This window comes from Manihot esculenta, chromosome 14 (genome assembly GCF_001659605.2).
Source record: "Manihot esculenta cultivar AM560-2 chromosome 14, M.esculenta_v8, whole genome shotgun sequence".
In the NCBI taxonomy this organism is placed as follows: Eukaryota; Viridiplantae; Streptophyta; class Magnoliopsida; order Malpighiales; family Euphorbiaceae; genus Manihot; species Manihot esculenta.
The window spans coordinates 8,310,473-8,326,906 of NC_035174.2; the positions used below are offsets into that span (position 1 = coordinate 8,310,473).

The 16,434-nt window shown below is 28.4% G+C and overlaps 2 protein-coding genes across 7 annotated transcripts; both read right to left on the reverse strand.

Moving 5' to 3' along the window:
* Nucleotides 1-18: 18 nt before the first annotated feature.
* LOC110600459 lies at nucleotides 19-2,341 on the reverse strand. Of its 4 annotated transcripts, none has more exons than XM_043950449.1 (4): nucleotides 1,604-2,341; nucleotides 1,341-1,461; nucleotides 1,141-1,222; nucleotides 19-391 (listed from the first exon to the last, which is right to left on the reverse strand). In XM_043950449.1, exons 2-4 carry the CDS (start codon nucleotides 1,455-1,457, stop codon nucleotides 231-233), a joined length of 360 nt encoding a protein of 119 aa, XP_043806384.1. In that variant the 5' UTR covers nucleotides 1,458-1,461; nucleotides 1,604-2,341; the 3' UTR covers nucleotides 19-230. The 4 variants fall into 4 exon arrangements, with proteins under 4 accessions (XP_043806384.1, XP_021593017.1, XP_021593019.1 ...); XM_021737325.2 differs by having other exon boundaries at nucleotides 1,314-1,461; XM_021737327.2 differs by having other exon boundaries at nucleotides 1,566-2,341.
* A 154-nt stretch (nucleotides 2,342-2,495) lies between these two features.
* On the reverse strand, nucleotides 2,496-7,020 carry LOC110600458. Of its 3 annotated transcripts, XM_021737320.2 has the most exons (7): nucleotides 6,525-7,016; nucleotides 5,327-5,389; nucleotides 4,939-5,021; nucleotides 4,707-4,829; nucleotides 3,781-4,608; nucleotides 3,430-3,646; nucleotides 2,496-3,334 (listed from the first exon to the last, which is right to left on the reverse strand). In XM_021737320.2, exons 3-7 carry the CDS (start codon nucleotides 4,939-4,941, stop codon nucleotides 2,805-2,807), a joined length of 1,701 nt encoding a protein of 566 aa, XP_021593012.1. In that variant the 5' UTR covers nucleotides 4,942-5,021; nucleotides 5,327-5,389; nucleotides 6,525-7,016; the 3' UTR covers nucleotides 2,496-2,804. The 3 variants fall into 3 exon arrangements, with proteins under 3 accessions (XP_021593012.1, XP_021593011.1, XP_021593013.1); XM_021737319.2 differs by lacking the exon at nucleotides 5,327-5,389 and having other exon boundaries at nucleotides 6,525-7,020; XM_021737321.2 differs by lacking the exon at nucleotides 5,327-5,389 and having other exon boundaries at nucleotides 6,556-6,693.
* Between the last annotated feature and the right edge of the window lie 9,414 nt (nucleotides 7,021-16,434).

Sequence of the window (16,434 nt, forward strand, 5' to 3'; positions counted from 1 at the left end):
TCATTTTTGATTTCCAAGTACCAAAAAAAAGAAAACATGTGGTTTTATTTTTTTCAAACTGGTACCTCTAAATTAATGTCTGTTGATAAAGAAATTTCAAACATCAAATTAATGGCCACTGATATGCCACTATTTCTTGACCCGCCATGTCAGTAGCCATCAAGAGCTTTGGAGCGTTTGGGCATTTTCTTTCACGAACTGAACCACAGGATATCGATTTATACAAGTAATCAACTGCACGCAGAACGAAAAATGCGCTTGAATATTGTAATTTTGCTGGGAGGAGTCCTGTACACAGCAGCAACTTGCTTTGATGGTAGTTTAACACCAGGATATCTGCAAGTTACAGTCACCTTCTTCTCCAGTACGTTAACTGACACAGAATCCGTCCCTGCAAGACCAGATTGAAAGATGATGTTTAACAGCACATTCTATTCCCAACTGGAAGACTAAGAAACAGCCAACTTCAAGTTGCAAATACCTCAAGTAATATCTGTTAATAGGGTCCAATTTTAGCCAGAAAATGAAGAAACACATAAATATGCATGTGGGAGATACCCCACTTGAATATTTAAACAATCATAAACGTCTAAAACATGAAGAAGAAAACAAAAAAAAATGTGTAAGCAAAGAAAGTAAAGGCTTTTGATAATTTGCGCATTTTTTACACTATCAAATCAAATTTACAGAACAGCTCAAGTGAGTGTGATAGTTCTTAGAACGCAAGACACTGACTTGGAATCTCAAAACTTCTTCTTCCCCTTTATTTTTCTTTTATCTCCTAACGTTTCTGGACCACCTTCTGTGAATGTATGGTCAGCTTCATGCATTAAGAGGCATGGTAATCTCTGAAGTTTTTACCATCGGAGGACCCAGTCAAAATAAAAGAAATCAGGAAAGATTACCAGAGAAGGCAAGCAGCCAGGACCACCTACTTTTTATTAGAAAATGGAAAAGTTATTTTCCATTTTTCTTCAAAACTCTATCCATGTCTAAAGAGTGGTTCAGCCATCAATTTAACTCAAGCAAAATTCTTCCAAAGTTATCGCTAAAATAATTGTTGCAGCGGTGAAGAACAACAAGAACAAGTTACAGTTGTATGGAAGCTCAGCATCAGAGCGGAGCACAATTGATATTTACCGGTCATTCTTGACATTATTTCAGCTACTCTCTTTTGACATTCAGCACATCGAATATCTGCTGAGAGAACAACTTCCTGGACCTGTCCTCAACAAGCACCAAGAGAAAGGTCATAATCCATAAGAATTTCATACAAGATTTAAGCCTAAACAACCTGCAAAAAAGCAGCATACATGAAGAAAGATAAAGAGAGTACGAACAAGAGGGACTGATAAGGATTCAACAGAGGCAAGGCTGATTTCAGGAAGAAGCATATTCTTTGGCTTCTTCAATTCAATTGCTGGTGTCGCCTTCTTAGGTCGTTTACCAAAAGCCATCTCTCTGTTATGTGAGAATTTTACATCAAAATAAAATATTCATATAGAGAAAAAGTGAGGTAAAAAGTTAAAATCTCATCTTGCACAAAGAAAGAGAAAGCCAGAGACACAGAAAAAGATCTAAGAACTGCTGATGTTGTACTGACAGAGCAAGCCCATCTTTTCAGATGCTTCAGTTGTTAGAGAACAAGAACTAGGAATGAAGATAAAACATTTTTGTATTACAATATAGGAGGCATAGTAAAGTGAAAAAGGTCTTTGTGCACTTGCTTGACAAAGATGCCTCCTTAACAGAGGTAGGCCCACGTCTACCACTGTTTTCGCATTTTTCTGCTCAGAAATTATTTTATGAAGCTTACTTATAAGACCAAACATTTGTGTTAGTGCAAATTTTAAATTCAATTAATCAGTCATGTCTCAAGGAGCGTAGCCATGGCTGCTGTCCAACGACCCAGTGGAGCGGAGTGACAAACACATGTTGCGCCCTCTGTCCCCTCCAGCTCAGCTCCAAAAATAAAACGAGACACCCAGGTTTCCAGGTTCACTATAACCGTTAAGCATCAAGTAGCTAATTGATTTTGATTGTTCAGCAACTCTGGATTCTAGCCAACTGGATCAACAAAACCAAACAAGTCACTTGTTGCTTTCTTCAGATCCACCCAGCAAGTTCATTGTATTTGTTTTGCAATTGATGGGAAACACATTGACAAAGAAGATGGAACTTTTTAACACAATTTTTCATTATATAGCCAACAACATAAACAAAACAAGATATAGAAGTGTTGTGTTGCTAGTTCCATGTATCCAGAACCGGAATTAATCTTTCCCAAAAGAGAGAATAATGTCAAGTAATGGACCACAATCTACTAGGGATCCTCCTTTCTAGAGTGCGCATCCGAACCCAAGTGGCGTATAGACAGATTCGTTCCTTATTCTTAGAAAGGGAGCATACAAAACAAGGATCACACACCATACCTCGTCTCCCGCTTTGTCAGTTGGCAATTGAAAATGCATAACCTCAGAATCATTGAACTGACATATTGAAAAGGCAAATTTTATTACCATATCGATGATACACAGATTACAAGAAGCTGAAATCCTCCAGCACTAATTCTAAAGGTGGACAAATTATGCAGGTCAAGAACAAAAATCATCCAAAATTGCTGCCTGAAATATGACTTGCTCCAAACCCCCATACAGGAAATTGTTAAATGTATAGGCAGTGAGAGGATTTGGATGTCAATATGGACACTGCATGTCATGGCATTCCTAGGTGCTAAAAGTGCATCAAGATGCATGCACTACGGAACATATATACCTCTGAAAAGCATGAAAATTTGATACCTATCACCTAGACATAACCAAGCTTGTTAGTGACTGTGCAACGGCAGAACTAAACAAAGAATCCCCCATATACTTGCAATTCTCATGATCAACTTTGCGAGTCATTGAAAGCATTAATCTATCACAGGCATAGGAGCGAACAACTTGTGTTGAGCTCTTCTTGCCATCTTTTTTGTTACACCTCTGGACAGAGCTCCCAGCACCACGTCTTCTCTTCTTTGGTACATTCCACCTTAACTGGGCTAGAAAACTATCCTTTGAAAGATCTGGAACAACTGATTCTCTTCCTCTATCACTTCCAGAATCTGATGAATAATCACTACATCCAGGTTTAGTTTTTCCTGATTGTGTGCTATCAGAAATCGCAATTTGAATTAATTTATCATCAGATCTGACAACTTGCTTTGTTTCTGAGATGGATGATACAGAGTGTGCAACATCTAGCCTGGCCTTAATAAGCATCCACCCATTTCCCAACCATTCTTGTGAGTGTCTTAGATCACCTCGGCCAAAGACTGATGCTTGCTTTTCTCCTGCAACAAAAGATAGTGTTAAAAACTGAAGCTAAGACACCAAGGGACTAAATACGGTTTCGCAGTTTATTTTCAGGAGATTCAAGTCACCATACCTGGGAAATAGACACCAAATCTATCTTCAGATTCTTTGTGAATAATAATGCCTTCTTGCCAAACATCATGCCGCCAAACATCAACAGCAGTCCCAACATCTAAACCCCATGACACTTGACCCTCGTTGAACTTTGGAGACGGGCGGACAATAGACCTCCCACAAATCCGAATTCCTAATTGATCAGGAACTGCACCTTTGGTCGCTAAGATCCATTCCTTTAACAAAAAAAAGCAAGTAAATACATTATAGAAATAGTAAATCTCAGATTCTCAATTATTTTCAGTCTACATCTCTTTTTCCAAAATGCTGAGCAGCAAAATTAATAACACAGATATGATGAAATACTCACCTCTAGATTGTTAGTTTCGTTGTCTGCATCTTTAATATCTTGATATCTCACCTTCATCTTATCTTTGTGAATCTTAATTATCAATGCTCTAAACCAACAACCTCTGATCCCACTATCCTGAGAAAGAACTTCAACTTCGGAACCAACTTTTAGATGCTGAGTGGGACTTTGCTTGGCTTCTGCCCCAGACAAAAGAGCAGAAGATTCACCTCCCATTAGACTGCACATCTCTATCCCACTTTTGTGGTCAATCGAACTGTTATGTTGTGCATCGATGCTCACCATGTCTGTTGATTCTTTGCTGCCAGTATAAACATCATCTTTTGAATGACGATGCCTCTTCCTAGGTCTGGTCCCAGAATCATCATCGACATTTGCTTCCACTTTCAGGCCATCAGCAATCTGCAAAGAATTTGCCTGATCCCTCGCAGGGGAAACCATATACATATACCTAAGTATTTCTTGTTTCCAGTATCCCTTGACTTGAGTAATGTCAAAGGGCTTGGTATCTTCATTATCAAACTGCTTGCAGCAAACAAATGGATCCAACCTAGTGTGTGCCACCTCGTTAAGAAACTTCTCAAAATGCTGGGGGCTGAGGATAGTGGCCCTTCCATCTATGCATTCAATACTGAGATCTTGAAGACAAAGAGAAAAGAAAATCTCTCTGTCATTAAAATTGCGAGGCAAGGCAATACCAACCTCATCTATTTTGTGAAACCATCGTACCACAACCATCTTGTTCTCTTTAGAATCCTCGTACATGTCTTCCAAGTAGGCAACAAGCCTTTTATCCTCCTCCGCCAAGACATATACAAAGTCATGAACCTAGAAGGATTTTAGGTACAGTAAAATGCAAGCAGTGAGTAAGAGAACATAAAATATAGATGGGGAAAAAACATACGCATAGACACAAAAGCACTCACAGAAATTTTGATGCCATTCCGTTGAAAAGAATGATAATGCTTTCGCCTTTTCCGACATGTCCATGGAGAACCTAACCATAAAAATTCTTTTGTACGATAGCCAAGCTTCCTCAGTTGTCCGTCCTGCAGATAGAACATGTCACAATTAATATAACAGGTCATGACCACATTAAACAACCAAAGGGGTAATAATACAAGAAAGAAAGCAACATGTGCATAATGCCACCCATACCATGTTGTTCTCCACGCTGAACGCAGAAGCATCACTACTATCCAAAGAGCCTGATAAATGGGATGACTCAAGAGGCAACGAATCTGGAAAACCAAAGTACAGTTAACACAGAAGAAAGACACCTGGAAAGAAACCTATAAATACATCGATGAAAATGACATTGATTTGTATGTGGAGATAAATGCAGCCAAAAGAGCAACACAAAAACAACATTCCATCAAAGAAAAGAACCTAGGAAGGGAAATACAAGAGGGACGCAAACAAGTTCCACATGTATCTTGATCGGAGGGTTTAAGATTCAATTTGACAGCCAACAGAACACACGGTCACAACAGATGAGAAAACACTTATGTAAATCGCAATAAATTTGGCCATGAAAGATCTTAACCTAGAAATTGAGGCACAAGGATCCATTGCTGTCAACCAGTTCTTTAAAATTGAATAATAATTCCTGCAGCCCAGATCATAGTCAGTTCGCAGCAACATGACGACAGAAACAGTAGATGATTATGGCAAGGGCAAAGTTCACTGTCAGGGGAGTAAAAAAGAAATGGCGAGGTAGACAGGATCAAGTTAAAAGAGGAGCCAAGTGTTATAACCATATGTAAATTGGAAGGGGAGATTAGATAGGATCATTAGATCTTAATAGGCTAAAAAAATGAAGGCCGTAAAATTAGGAAGAAAAATCCCTTTACATGCAAAAATTCACCATGATCTGGTAATTCATGACTCAAGAGATGGAAATTTTATTATTTTTTCACAATATTTACGTGTAAAGGATTCAAATTTTTGCTGAGCGGTACCCCAGCTCCCAATCAGCATGGTATGAAACCGGAAAAAAAAAAACGACCAGTCTATGGAAAACTCAAAAAAAAAATCAAAAAGAACATATTATGTGTGGATGAAGGGGGAAAAACAAATTTTGGGGGGAATTTATTCTTTGTAAAAACAATCAGAAAATTATTAAACGCCCGTGAACCACACTTATCTGCTCGTGACACATGAAATCAGCCCAACCTGAGATTTATGCAGACTTATAGTCCCCGGTCCCCCAAACAAATACTGCAATAGACCGAAATTAGTTTTGGAAAACGCGGATTTCAAAACGAAAAATTCATCAGATGCCAACTTATGATAATTCGTCATCCCCATGTTCAAATTTCAAGGGAGAGAAGCAGGACCAAAAAGAGGGAAATAAACAAAAATCCAAATACAAAATAAACTTTGAGCGAAATATAAAAATATCCCTACAATTTTCTCGTTCGCTGAATCAACGCTAGCCAATAGATCAAAACTTTGAACCAGTAATGAACTAAATAGCATAGCATATCAAAGGGCAGATTCATGAACTCCTTGTTAAAGAAAATTTTAGGAGATATGACTCACAGGAAGAATCAAAAACAAAACCACAATTAATTTTCATGCGTTCCAAACCGGAAGAGCTTGGATCTGCCTAGAAAAGGACTCTTCGAAGAACCAAAAACCCAGAACCCCAAAGCTTCAAGGTTTTCAAATGGAAAAACTGAAATTCGTCAATGCTTTTGAATGAAACAAGGAAACCAAAATGAAATTTTTTTATTTAATACCTGAAACAATAGAGTTGAGCCAATAAATCACCTCTCGTCTCGACTTGAGCTTCGAAGAAGGTCCCATAGCCGATAAAATCGATCTATTCCTAACAGCGTAGTGATAAGACATGTGCCTCAAGCTCTTCTCTTTTCCTACGATGGCAAGATCTAATCCTCCGTCTATCCTCTTCAAATAATAGCGAATCTCTCTCCTTCCTTTATCCGTCGAGACGTTCACTTCCTCCCAGCTAACGTAACCTAACGACTGCGTGTCCAGCGGCGACCCGAATCTCTCCATGAATTCAATCGCAAACACCTCCGAACCCTAATCGAAAATTAAAAATAACAAATTGGGAAATGAATATGAAAACAAAGAGAATAGGCGGGGATGGTTGAGAGAATTGGCTCTGGTGTGTCTCTCTATCCTATCCGTTTTCTCTTCGGCTCTTCCTTTTGTGGGTTTATTCGGACGAAAGATTTGAAAGTTATAAAAATCGAAGAGAACTAGGGTTTCGTTATCGGCAATATGGATAGAGATGGACGGTTGTGATTGCATCTACGAGGATGCCACGAAGGAAATGAGTGGGAAACTGCGAGATTTACAATGGAGGGAATCTGGATTCCTAATATGCCCTCGCGGTATTAAAAGAATTACAATAATAGTCCGTCACGTGTCGTATACTGGGCATTTTTGGAAGGAGACAATATACAAGTAGAATAGCAGACGAGGGAGAAGGAGAAAGGGCAAGTGGTGCGCGCAATTTCCGCGATTTGAATGGGAGACTCGCTCAGTCTTGTTTCCAGCTGTCAATACTTACCATAATTAAGAATAAATTTATTATTTTTATGTCATTCATATATATTTAGTAATAATAAAATCTGTATTTAATAATTAACAAGTGAATATTTTCTTAATTAATTAAATATAACAAATAATCCAAAAATATAATTATTTCTTATTTCACAAGATTAAAAAATATAATTAATATTGTTAAAATAAAAAATTTTATTTTTTAATTAATAAAAAAATTATTTTTAATCATTAAAATATAATATAATTAACGATTTTATTTTTTATTTTTAAAATTCAATGCACATTTAATTTTTTAAAATTTAAAATTTTTTCATTAAAAATTCAATTAAATCAATAATTTAACAAAAAAAATAAATATAATTTTAAAAATATTTTTATCAATAATAAAATAAAAAATTACTACTTAATTTTTATAATATAAAAAATTTTATTAATTAACCCATTAATTTTTAAAATATATTAAAATATTCTTAACATTTTAAAAAATATACTAGTGACTCTTCTATTAATTTTATTGTTAGACATTTTACTATTTCATTCTGATAGTTTTAAAAAATTTATTAATTGGTCTCTTAAACTATTAAAAAATTTACTAATTACTTTCACCGTATTAAAAATATTTTAGATATTTTTATAATATCTAACGATTAAAATTAATAAAAAAATTAATTAATAAATTCTATAAAATATTAGAGACGCTTTAATATAGTTTTTAAATGGCGACCAGTCATCGATAATGAATGACATCACAAAAATAATAATTTCTATTGAATTTTAATTTTTTACTTTTAATAATTTAAATTTTATACATTTTTATTTTTATTTGGAATTGAATTTGAGATTTTATTTATTGAAATTTGACAGAATTAAAATTTATAAACTAAAGTGTTGAATTCAAAAAATAGTGACATAAATCTATTAATTATGTTTTATATTAAAAATAAAAAAAAATAATTTTTCTTAATTTTTATTATATTTATTAAATTTAAATTTTTAATATATTAAAATTTTTATTTATTTATAAATATTAAATTTGAGATTTTCGGTTTATTATTTTAATTTATAAATAGAGTTTTATTAATTCGATTTATAAATTGAGTTTTGTTGACTCGATTTGGTGAGAAATAAATTTATAAATTTATATTAATTAAATTTTAAAAATTAAAATATTAAATTAAAAAATAATAATTCAATTATTTTTCCTAACAATATTTTTTGGAAGAAAAATCTCTAATTTTAACACTATCAAATTTTAAGAATTAAAATATTAAATCTTAAAAATAGAATATGAATCCATTAATTCTTTTTTTTTTTTTTTAAATGGCCGTTAATAATATTATATTTCATAAATAAAAAATATTTTTTCCTTATTAATATACACACTTATATTATTTTATTATTAAATTATTTTCAATTGTTAAATGCTATTTTTAATATATATCAAACAATGATATATTAAAAAACAACAATAAATTTTTATATTTAATAAATATAAATGCATTATTATTATTATTATTATTATTATTATTATTATTATTATTATTATTATTATTATTATTATTATTATTATTATTATTCCTTGGCACTGCTCCTTTAAATGTCATTCGTAAGCATAGGGTTCCAATTTGATTGTGGATAATTCACAATTAACGATATCAAATGGTGTTTGATTGGATTTCAGTTAAACTTTTAGAGATTGATTTAGGATAATTTTATTTTCATAAATTTGGGAATATTTTAATTTCAACTCTAATCTATAAAAATTGAAACAAGTTAAATGACTTTTTTTTTTAAATGCTCTCCTTCCATTTATTCTTTTTTTCCTTAAAATTTTTGGTATAGGCGAGCTCTCATTAATAGCTATCTTACCCTGCTTATTGAAGTGAACATAATTTAATTTTAATTTTAATTTAATATACTGGATATGTCTATAATTATATTAAAAAAATTAAGAGAGGAGTTAAATTAATTATTTTTGTATCAATTCTTTAATTTGAAATAAAAAATAATTTTTATTTAAAAATTAATTGAAATCATATATGATATTATAATTATTTATGTATTTTTTTTATTATACAACAAATCATTACAGGTCAAGGTTTAGTATTTTTGTCACTTTGGTGTTTAATAGAATCCCAAATCAATGCACATTTGGAATACACTTAAGCAATTTGTTTAAAAAATATTTGTTCACTTTTTCTTATATTTAAAAATTTTAAAAAATAAAAAAAATTAAGTTTAAGAAAATGATTTTCTCTTTTTAAAAAATAAAATTTAAGAGTCTTATTAAAACTTATATATAAATTCTATTAATATATTTTATTTTTTAAATTAAAAATATAAAATAATTCTTATGAAAAATATTTTTTAAATATAAATTATTTTAGGCAAACAAACGCTTAAGCTTTTCTCTTAAAAATTTATGTCCAATATAAATAAATTTTGATGTTGTCTCCCACTAAAGTTGTTCTTCTTCACTATTGCGACGCTTTTTTCCCACATGTAACATGATTTTTCAATTGCTATGTGCCTTTTGCTGAATCAAAATATAATGTACATTGTTGACTTCTTTTTCATTGCAAAATTAAAATATTCAAATTTGAATAATGATTTTTTGTAAAAAAAATATTATATATAAATTATTTTCTTGATATTTATTATTTTCTTTAAAATTAAGAAAAAATTTATTGATAATAAAACTCACTATTAAAATAAATATTAGAAGTATTATTATCGATCTGTCTAACATTTTTTTTTGTTTACAAATTGGGGGATAAAATTTAGTGGGAATCGAAGCCTGACACAGTCAAGGAATTCATAGCACCTTTGTCAACTCAACTAAGCGTGGCAGGCAACCATCCAACTATTTTTGCTGCGTAAAAAGTCGATCTTAGTAATAGAATTTACATTTTTGAAACTTACCGCTACTATAGTCAAAACTCTAAAATTAGCTGTTTCTAATGCCACAGAGAGCTGCATACTAGACAAGCAGAAAAGTTTTGTCGGCGTAATAACCTATGAGATGACCTCTCTTATAGCTACTAGCATCCCTTTTGCTGGGTTAAAAGGAAAACCTACACGCACATGCAGACTAAACAATTAAAGGAATCCAACTATATATATGCGGCATATTAGCTATGACATTCTCGCTTTGAAGCTGAGTTTATTAAAAAAACATAGTTAAAAATCAGTATTAATAATCTCTTTTGCTGAAGAGAATGAATCCATTAACCGGCACGGGAAAGATTGACCTTCGAACAAAGGAAAGCCGACAGGAAAATATTAGTCCTGAAAGTTTAAAAAACTGTAAGGGTATGATAAAAAAAATCTACAATTTTTGCTGTCGAATATTGACAATCATTTTAAAAGATTTTATAGGTTTATTAGTAATCTTTGTAAAAGAAAAATCCAAATTATTTAATACTCCACTAAAACAGTACTAACAGTGAAATTGTAAACTTTCTCGGAAAAAGAGAAAGGAAAATTAAATAGTTATCTCTTATTCTTGGCCTTGGATTTTTATTTTTATTACTTTTCTTTTTCAATAAACCTATAATCTCAAACTTTTATTCTTTATAATGAAATCACAAAATTATAAAGAAAAGTTTAACACAATTCTCTCAAATATATTAATTATCTTGTATTTACTCATAAATCTGCAATTTTTTTATCCATATTGAATTTCTAATTGTGGCTAGAAAGAATATTTTGTATCCATCGAATCTCAAATTCTCCTTATTTATTTTTTAAAATTAATGAATTCCTTTTTATAAAAAAATAATAATAATTAATAAGTCACTAATTATAATTCGTTTATAAGTTAAATTTGTTATATTTAACGTGCAATGTGGAATTCTACATAGATAAAATAAAACTAAAATGAGATAATTTCTATGATTAATTAAAAAATTATTATAACTCGTATTAATAGATTATATGATTATTAAAAATTGATTACAATATTAAAAAATAAAATGGTGTAGTGAATTGCATCTTATAAAAGCCTCGGAATCTCATCCTGATAGCATCATTCACCGTCATCCTCTTGTTGTCAGGCGGTCTCATCCTCATGAGAGAGTTTCAAATTTTAATTTTGCTATTGCTTGGCTGGAGAGGGATAAAAAGTCTCTGATAGCAGTCATAGCTAGGAATTATCGAGCGAAAGTGATTGATGTATTCCATGAAATTGGTAAACAAGCTTCTCGCTCTTCTCCTCTATCAGGTGAAGCTTTGAGAATCCTGAAATCTCTGATTTGATTTGCCATTTTTCGAATAACTCGGACATTGTCATATCCGCCACTTTCAGATGCAAGGAAGAGCGTCTTCTGGGAAATCAAAGCATGTATAGTATAGACGCCATTGAAGGTTTAGCTGAAGCCTTTTATTCTTTTATCGGTCACTACTGCCATTCAAGAGATCTGATAACAAGCCAGCTGATTGCTTAGCAAAATTGAGTTTACACCAAATTATTTCGAGTAATTGGTTTTTTGGTAAGCCTCTTGAGCTATTGTCTACATTATCTCTATGTTTTTTTTTTTTTCACAAAACGAATTGATGTGCTTAAAAGTCTAATTAATGCCGGCTAAAGCTTTGTCTATCGGTCTCTCCTCCTGTTCGAAGCAAGTCCATAATGGTGGCCAGGTACGGCTAAAACGACAAAACTGCTTACGTATTGCATAGACAGTGGACCCACTTTTCATGTAGCCCCATCGACCCCTTGTACCAAAATCATTGCACTACCTTTGCTCGTAGTCGTAGATATTGCGTGCGTCCACGCATCATTTTTTAATTATATATTAAACTAATTAAAAATAAAGAAAAATAATATGAATATTCACTTTATTTTTAAGAAACTTACGATTATGTCTCTAATTTTTTAAAAAAATATCACTATTTTCAAATTAATCGATTGAAATATTTATATATTTTATATATTTTAAAATTTATTGACCTAATAATAAAAAAGCTTAAAAAGTGATAAAATAGATGTTAAGAAATTAAAACTTATTTTATCACATCCATTTATCCCCCTTAATTATTTATTTTTATGTTAATTAATGAATTGAAATTAATTTTTTAATTTTTAATAATTAAATAAATTGTAATTCAATCAAATTAAAAAACAATTCATTAAAATTCCATATAATTTAAAAATTACAATTAATTAAATGTTTGATATACATTTTGAATTATGTATAACATGCTAATAAATTAAAACAGTAAATATTAAAATTATTTAATAAGAAACTCCAAATCAATCCATAGACTTTTTATTTATTAAATTCTAAATAAACTCAATTTGAAAGTCTTAACTAAATAAAATTTCGAAGCTTATGAATTAATAAAATGTTTCTTTTAATGAAAATTTTTTCCAACAATAATGTTTTTTCAATATTAATTTTTTAATTTGAAATGCTCTAAATATTTATATTATTTTTTTAGTCTTTATTGTAATTTTAAATAGTAAATAATTTTAGTATTTAAATTATAAAAATGATGTTTTATTATTAAAAAAATAACATTGTACTGATTAATGACTTATTTGTATTTAAATATAAAGTTCACATGATTTCTTTTATTTTTTAAAAATATTATACCGTTCAAAAAATTCATTAGTTATTTAATTGATTTTAAAAAATGTATTAAAATATTTATAAAATTTTAAAATAATATATCAATTAAATTTTTATTAATTTTAAATATTTTATTATTTAGTCAATATAATATAAAAAAATTATTAATTGATTTTTCAAACTATATAAAAAATCAACTAATTAATTTTTATATTGAAAATATTTTAATTTTTTTATAATAATTTATAATTAAAATTAATAAATAAAATTAGTTAATAAACTTTTTTAAAACTTTAAATTTTTAATATATTTTTAAATTAAATAATTGATTAATAAAATATTCTACCTCGCATAAATTAAATAGTATTTTTTAAAAATATATGTATAAATTACACGGTTGATGCAGTCAAAATGTGAAATTATTTGAATTTTGATAGAAAATTTAAGGTAGTTTGGACTCCTTTTACACGAGCTGAACTGAAGTTTATAATATTAAATTTAATAATTATTTATTTAAATATTTATATTATATGAAAAATTAATTGAAATATATATAATAAATATATAAATATATAGAGAAATTTTTTTTTAAATTACATAATTTTAATTAAATCTGTATAATTTTATCGTTAGTATTTATGGATATTTTTATATAAAATTTATTAATATATTGTTATTGACTATTTATATATCATTATTTATTTTTATTTAAATATATAATTTATATTAAATTATTTTATTGTATTAAAAATAATATACATATAATATAAATATAAAATATTATATAAAGTAAATATATTAATATAAGTATAATCAATTTAAATTATATAATTATATATATACATTATACTCAAATTTTATCTATTGAATTATATTGATTTATATTTAAATTATATAAAAATTTTAATTTATAAAATTAAATAAATAATATTGAGTAAAAAAATAATTATATAAATACATATAAAAATATATACAATAATTTATTAAGAGATTTAATAGTTTAAAAAGAATATCTACATATAAAGATATATAGTGAAAAATAAATATATAAATTAATAATATAGTTATATAATTAAGGGATAAAAATATAAAAATTAATGATATACATAATAAATAGATTAAGTGGCGGAGTGTAATCGAATCGAGTTGAGTTTTTAACGAGTCTCGCTCGACGAGCATCTTAACGAGTCTGTTCACGAGTTTCTTAACGAGTTTATTCATGAGTACCTTAACGAGTCTGTTTATGAGTCTCTTAACGATTTTGTTCATGAATCTCTTAACGAGCGTTACGAACCTGTTCACGAATCTCTTAACGAGTTGTTTATGAGTTTCTTAACGAGTCAGCTCATTAATCTTAACGAGTCAGCTCATTAATCTTAACGAGTCGAATATTACAAATGTCAAGTTTGACTCGTTTAATAAATGTGCATAAAAATTAAATTCGAACTCGACTCGTTTAGAAATCAAATTAAAAGTAATCGAGTTTTTATCGAGTTTAATTTTAAATAATTTAAGAATCGTTTAGTTCGTTCACCATCTTACTTTTGATGGAAAAATAAATATAATTTTAATTCAATTTAAGTAGAAAAAAAAAGTAATGATGAGTCAGTATGCTACTATGCTATAATAAAATTAATTCATTAATTATATATTTTTAAAAATATATTAAATAATTTATATAATTTTAAAATTTAACTAAAATATTATTTATATTAAATTTTTATATCATTTGATACTGTTATCAAATTATTAAATTTTTATTATGAGATTGATTGATATGACAAGAATCAAGTTAATATAAAACAGAGTTATTTTTTCAAATGGAAATTTTGAATATGATAATGTTCGGTATGATATTAAGACTCGTCTACTTTTTGAAAAAGTGAGTTTTCATTTATTATTAATTAGCATAATTTATAGTATTTTTATTAGGGAAGAGCATAATCGGTTTGAACTAAAAAATCAAATCGATTAATTTCAGTTTAATAATTCTGTTAATTATAATATTCAGTTCAGTTTGATTAGTATTTTTTAATTTATTCAATTTTTAGTTCAGTTCGATTTAAATGTATTAAATAACCGACAAATCGAATAATTGATTTTATACATATTTTTATTAATATTGATTTTATATGTATTTTTAAATTTTACATGAATTTATATAAATTTTTTAAGTATTATCTTTATGTATTCAGATAATATTTATTGATAAATTTATGAGAAATATTGAAATTAAAAAGTAGAAAATTAAAAAAAATTATAAATTTCGATTTGAAATAATCGAATCGAATCGATTTTTATCAGTTTGATTCGGTTTGATTTTATTTTTATAATCGATTTTTTCAATTTTTAATATCTTTACAATTCGACTTTCAGTATTTTCAATTCGATTCAGTTCAAATCCGAACCGACCAATTGCACGATCCTAATATTTATTATAAATACGAAATCATTAATCTGTTATCTCATGATATTTTTATTAATTAATAGATTATATTATTATTAAATTATAAAAAATATTATATTTATATTTACTTCTCACATTAAAAATATTAAAATTATATAAATAAATATACATTATTTTCTAAAGTTAACAATTAATTACATGCTCTGTGCTTTAAAATATAAATTATATTAAACTATTAATTATAATACAATTTCATTTCCTTCACAGTATCAATTTCATTTCATATGTACCACTGTCATCAGTGACATGTACAATACAGAGGAATAGAGTATTAAAGGATAAGGATTCAGATTTAATAATAATAATAGTGATAAAATTTAATGGAAGAGAGATTTTTGGGGAATTATCAAAATTAAAACGTACAAACTATTCAATATATTTTTATAAATATATAAATTAATAAATTAATTTTATTATACAATATAAATTCATTGATTATAAGTTTTTTAAATTAGTGTTTAAATATAATTAATTTAAAAATTGTTAATTTTAAAATAATTAAATAATAGTAGAATAAAACGGATAATATGAAAAAAAATAATTTATTACATCAAAAAATATATATATATATATATGTATATATAATTTATATTAAAATAACTGTAGATTTTTTTAAAGTACGGAGGGAATCGGGAAAATTATTACATTGAAAAAGAAAGATTGCCGATAAAGGCAAAACAGGTGACGCAACCCATACGAAATGGCTCCAAATGACAGCTAAGCCGGCCCCAACTTTAGCGTTATCTGTTATCTTGATGGAGAAGACGCGGATCTACCCCCTTTATTATATATATATTTTTTTATTTATTTGTTTTATATTCAATTATTGATCCGGTAAATGCACCCACCAGATTCTGATGACGCATTCAATGAGTTATCACGTGGCGCTCACGCGCCCCAACTCTCCCTGTATATAAAAGAGAGATTCAGTGTTTTGAATATTGATATTATTAATAAATTAATTTTTATATTTTTAAAAATTTATTAAAATATTATTAATTTTTCTCTATATCAATAAAATAATATTTTTATTTTTTTAATAAATAAAAAATAAAAAAAAATTTAAAATTTAAT

Excerpts from the sequence above, each read along its gene's own strand:
- LOC110600458 (XM_021737319.2), bottom strand. The coding sequence starts at position 6,804 with ATGGAGAGATTCGGGTCGCCGCTGGACACGCAGTCGTTAGGTTACGTT. Across the intron at positions 4,830-4,938 it reads TCAGCGTGGAGAACAACATG|GACGGACAACTGAGGAAGCT; the intron begins GTATGGGTGGCA and ends TTCTATCTGCAG. Across the intron at positions 4,609-4,706 it reads GGAATGGCATCAAAATTTCT|GTTCATGACTTTGTATATGT; the intron begins GTGAGTGCTTTT and ends AAATCCTTCTAG.
- LOC110600459 (XM_021737325.2), bottom strand. The coding sequence starts at position 1,457 with ATGGCTTTTGGTAAACGACCTAAGAAGGCGACACCAGCAATTGAATTG. Across the intron at positions 1,223-1,313 it reads CTCTCTTTATCTTTCTTCAT|GTCCAGGAAGTTGTTCTCTC; the intron begins GTATGCTGCTTT and ends TGTTGAGGACAG. Across the intron at positions 392-1,140 it reads AATAATGTCAAGAATGACCG|GGACGGATTCTGTGTCAGTT; the intron begins GTAAATATCAAT and ends CTGGTCTTGCAG.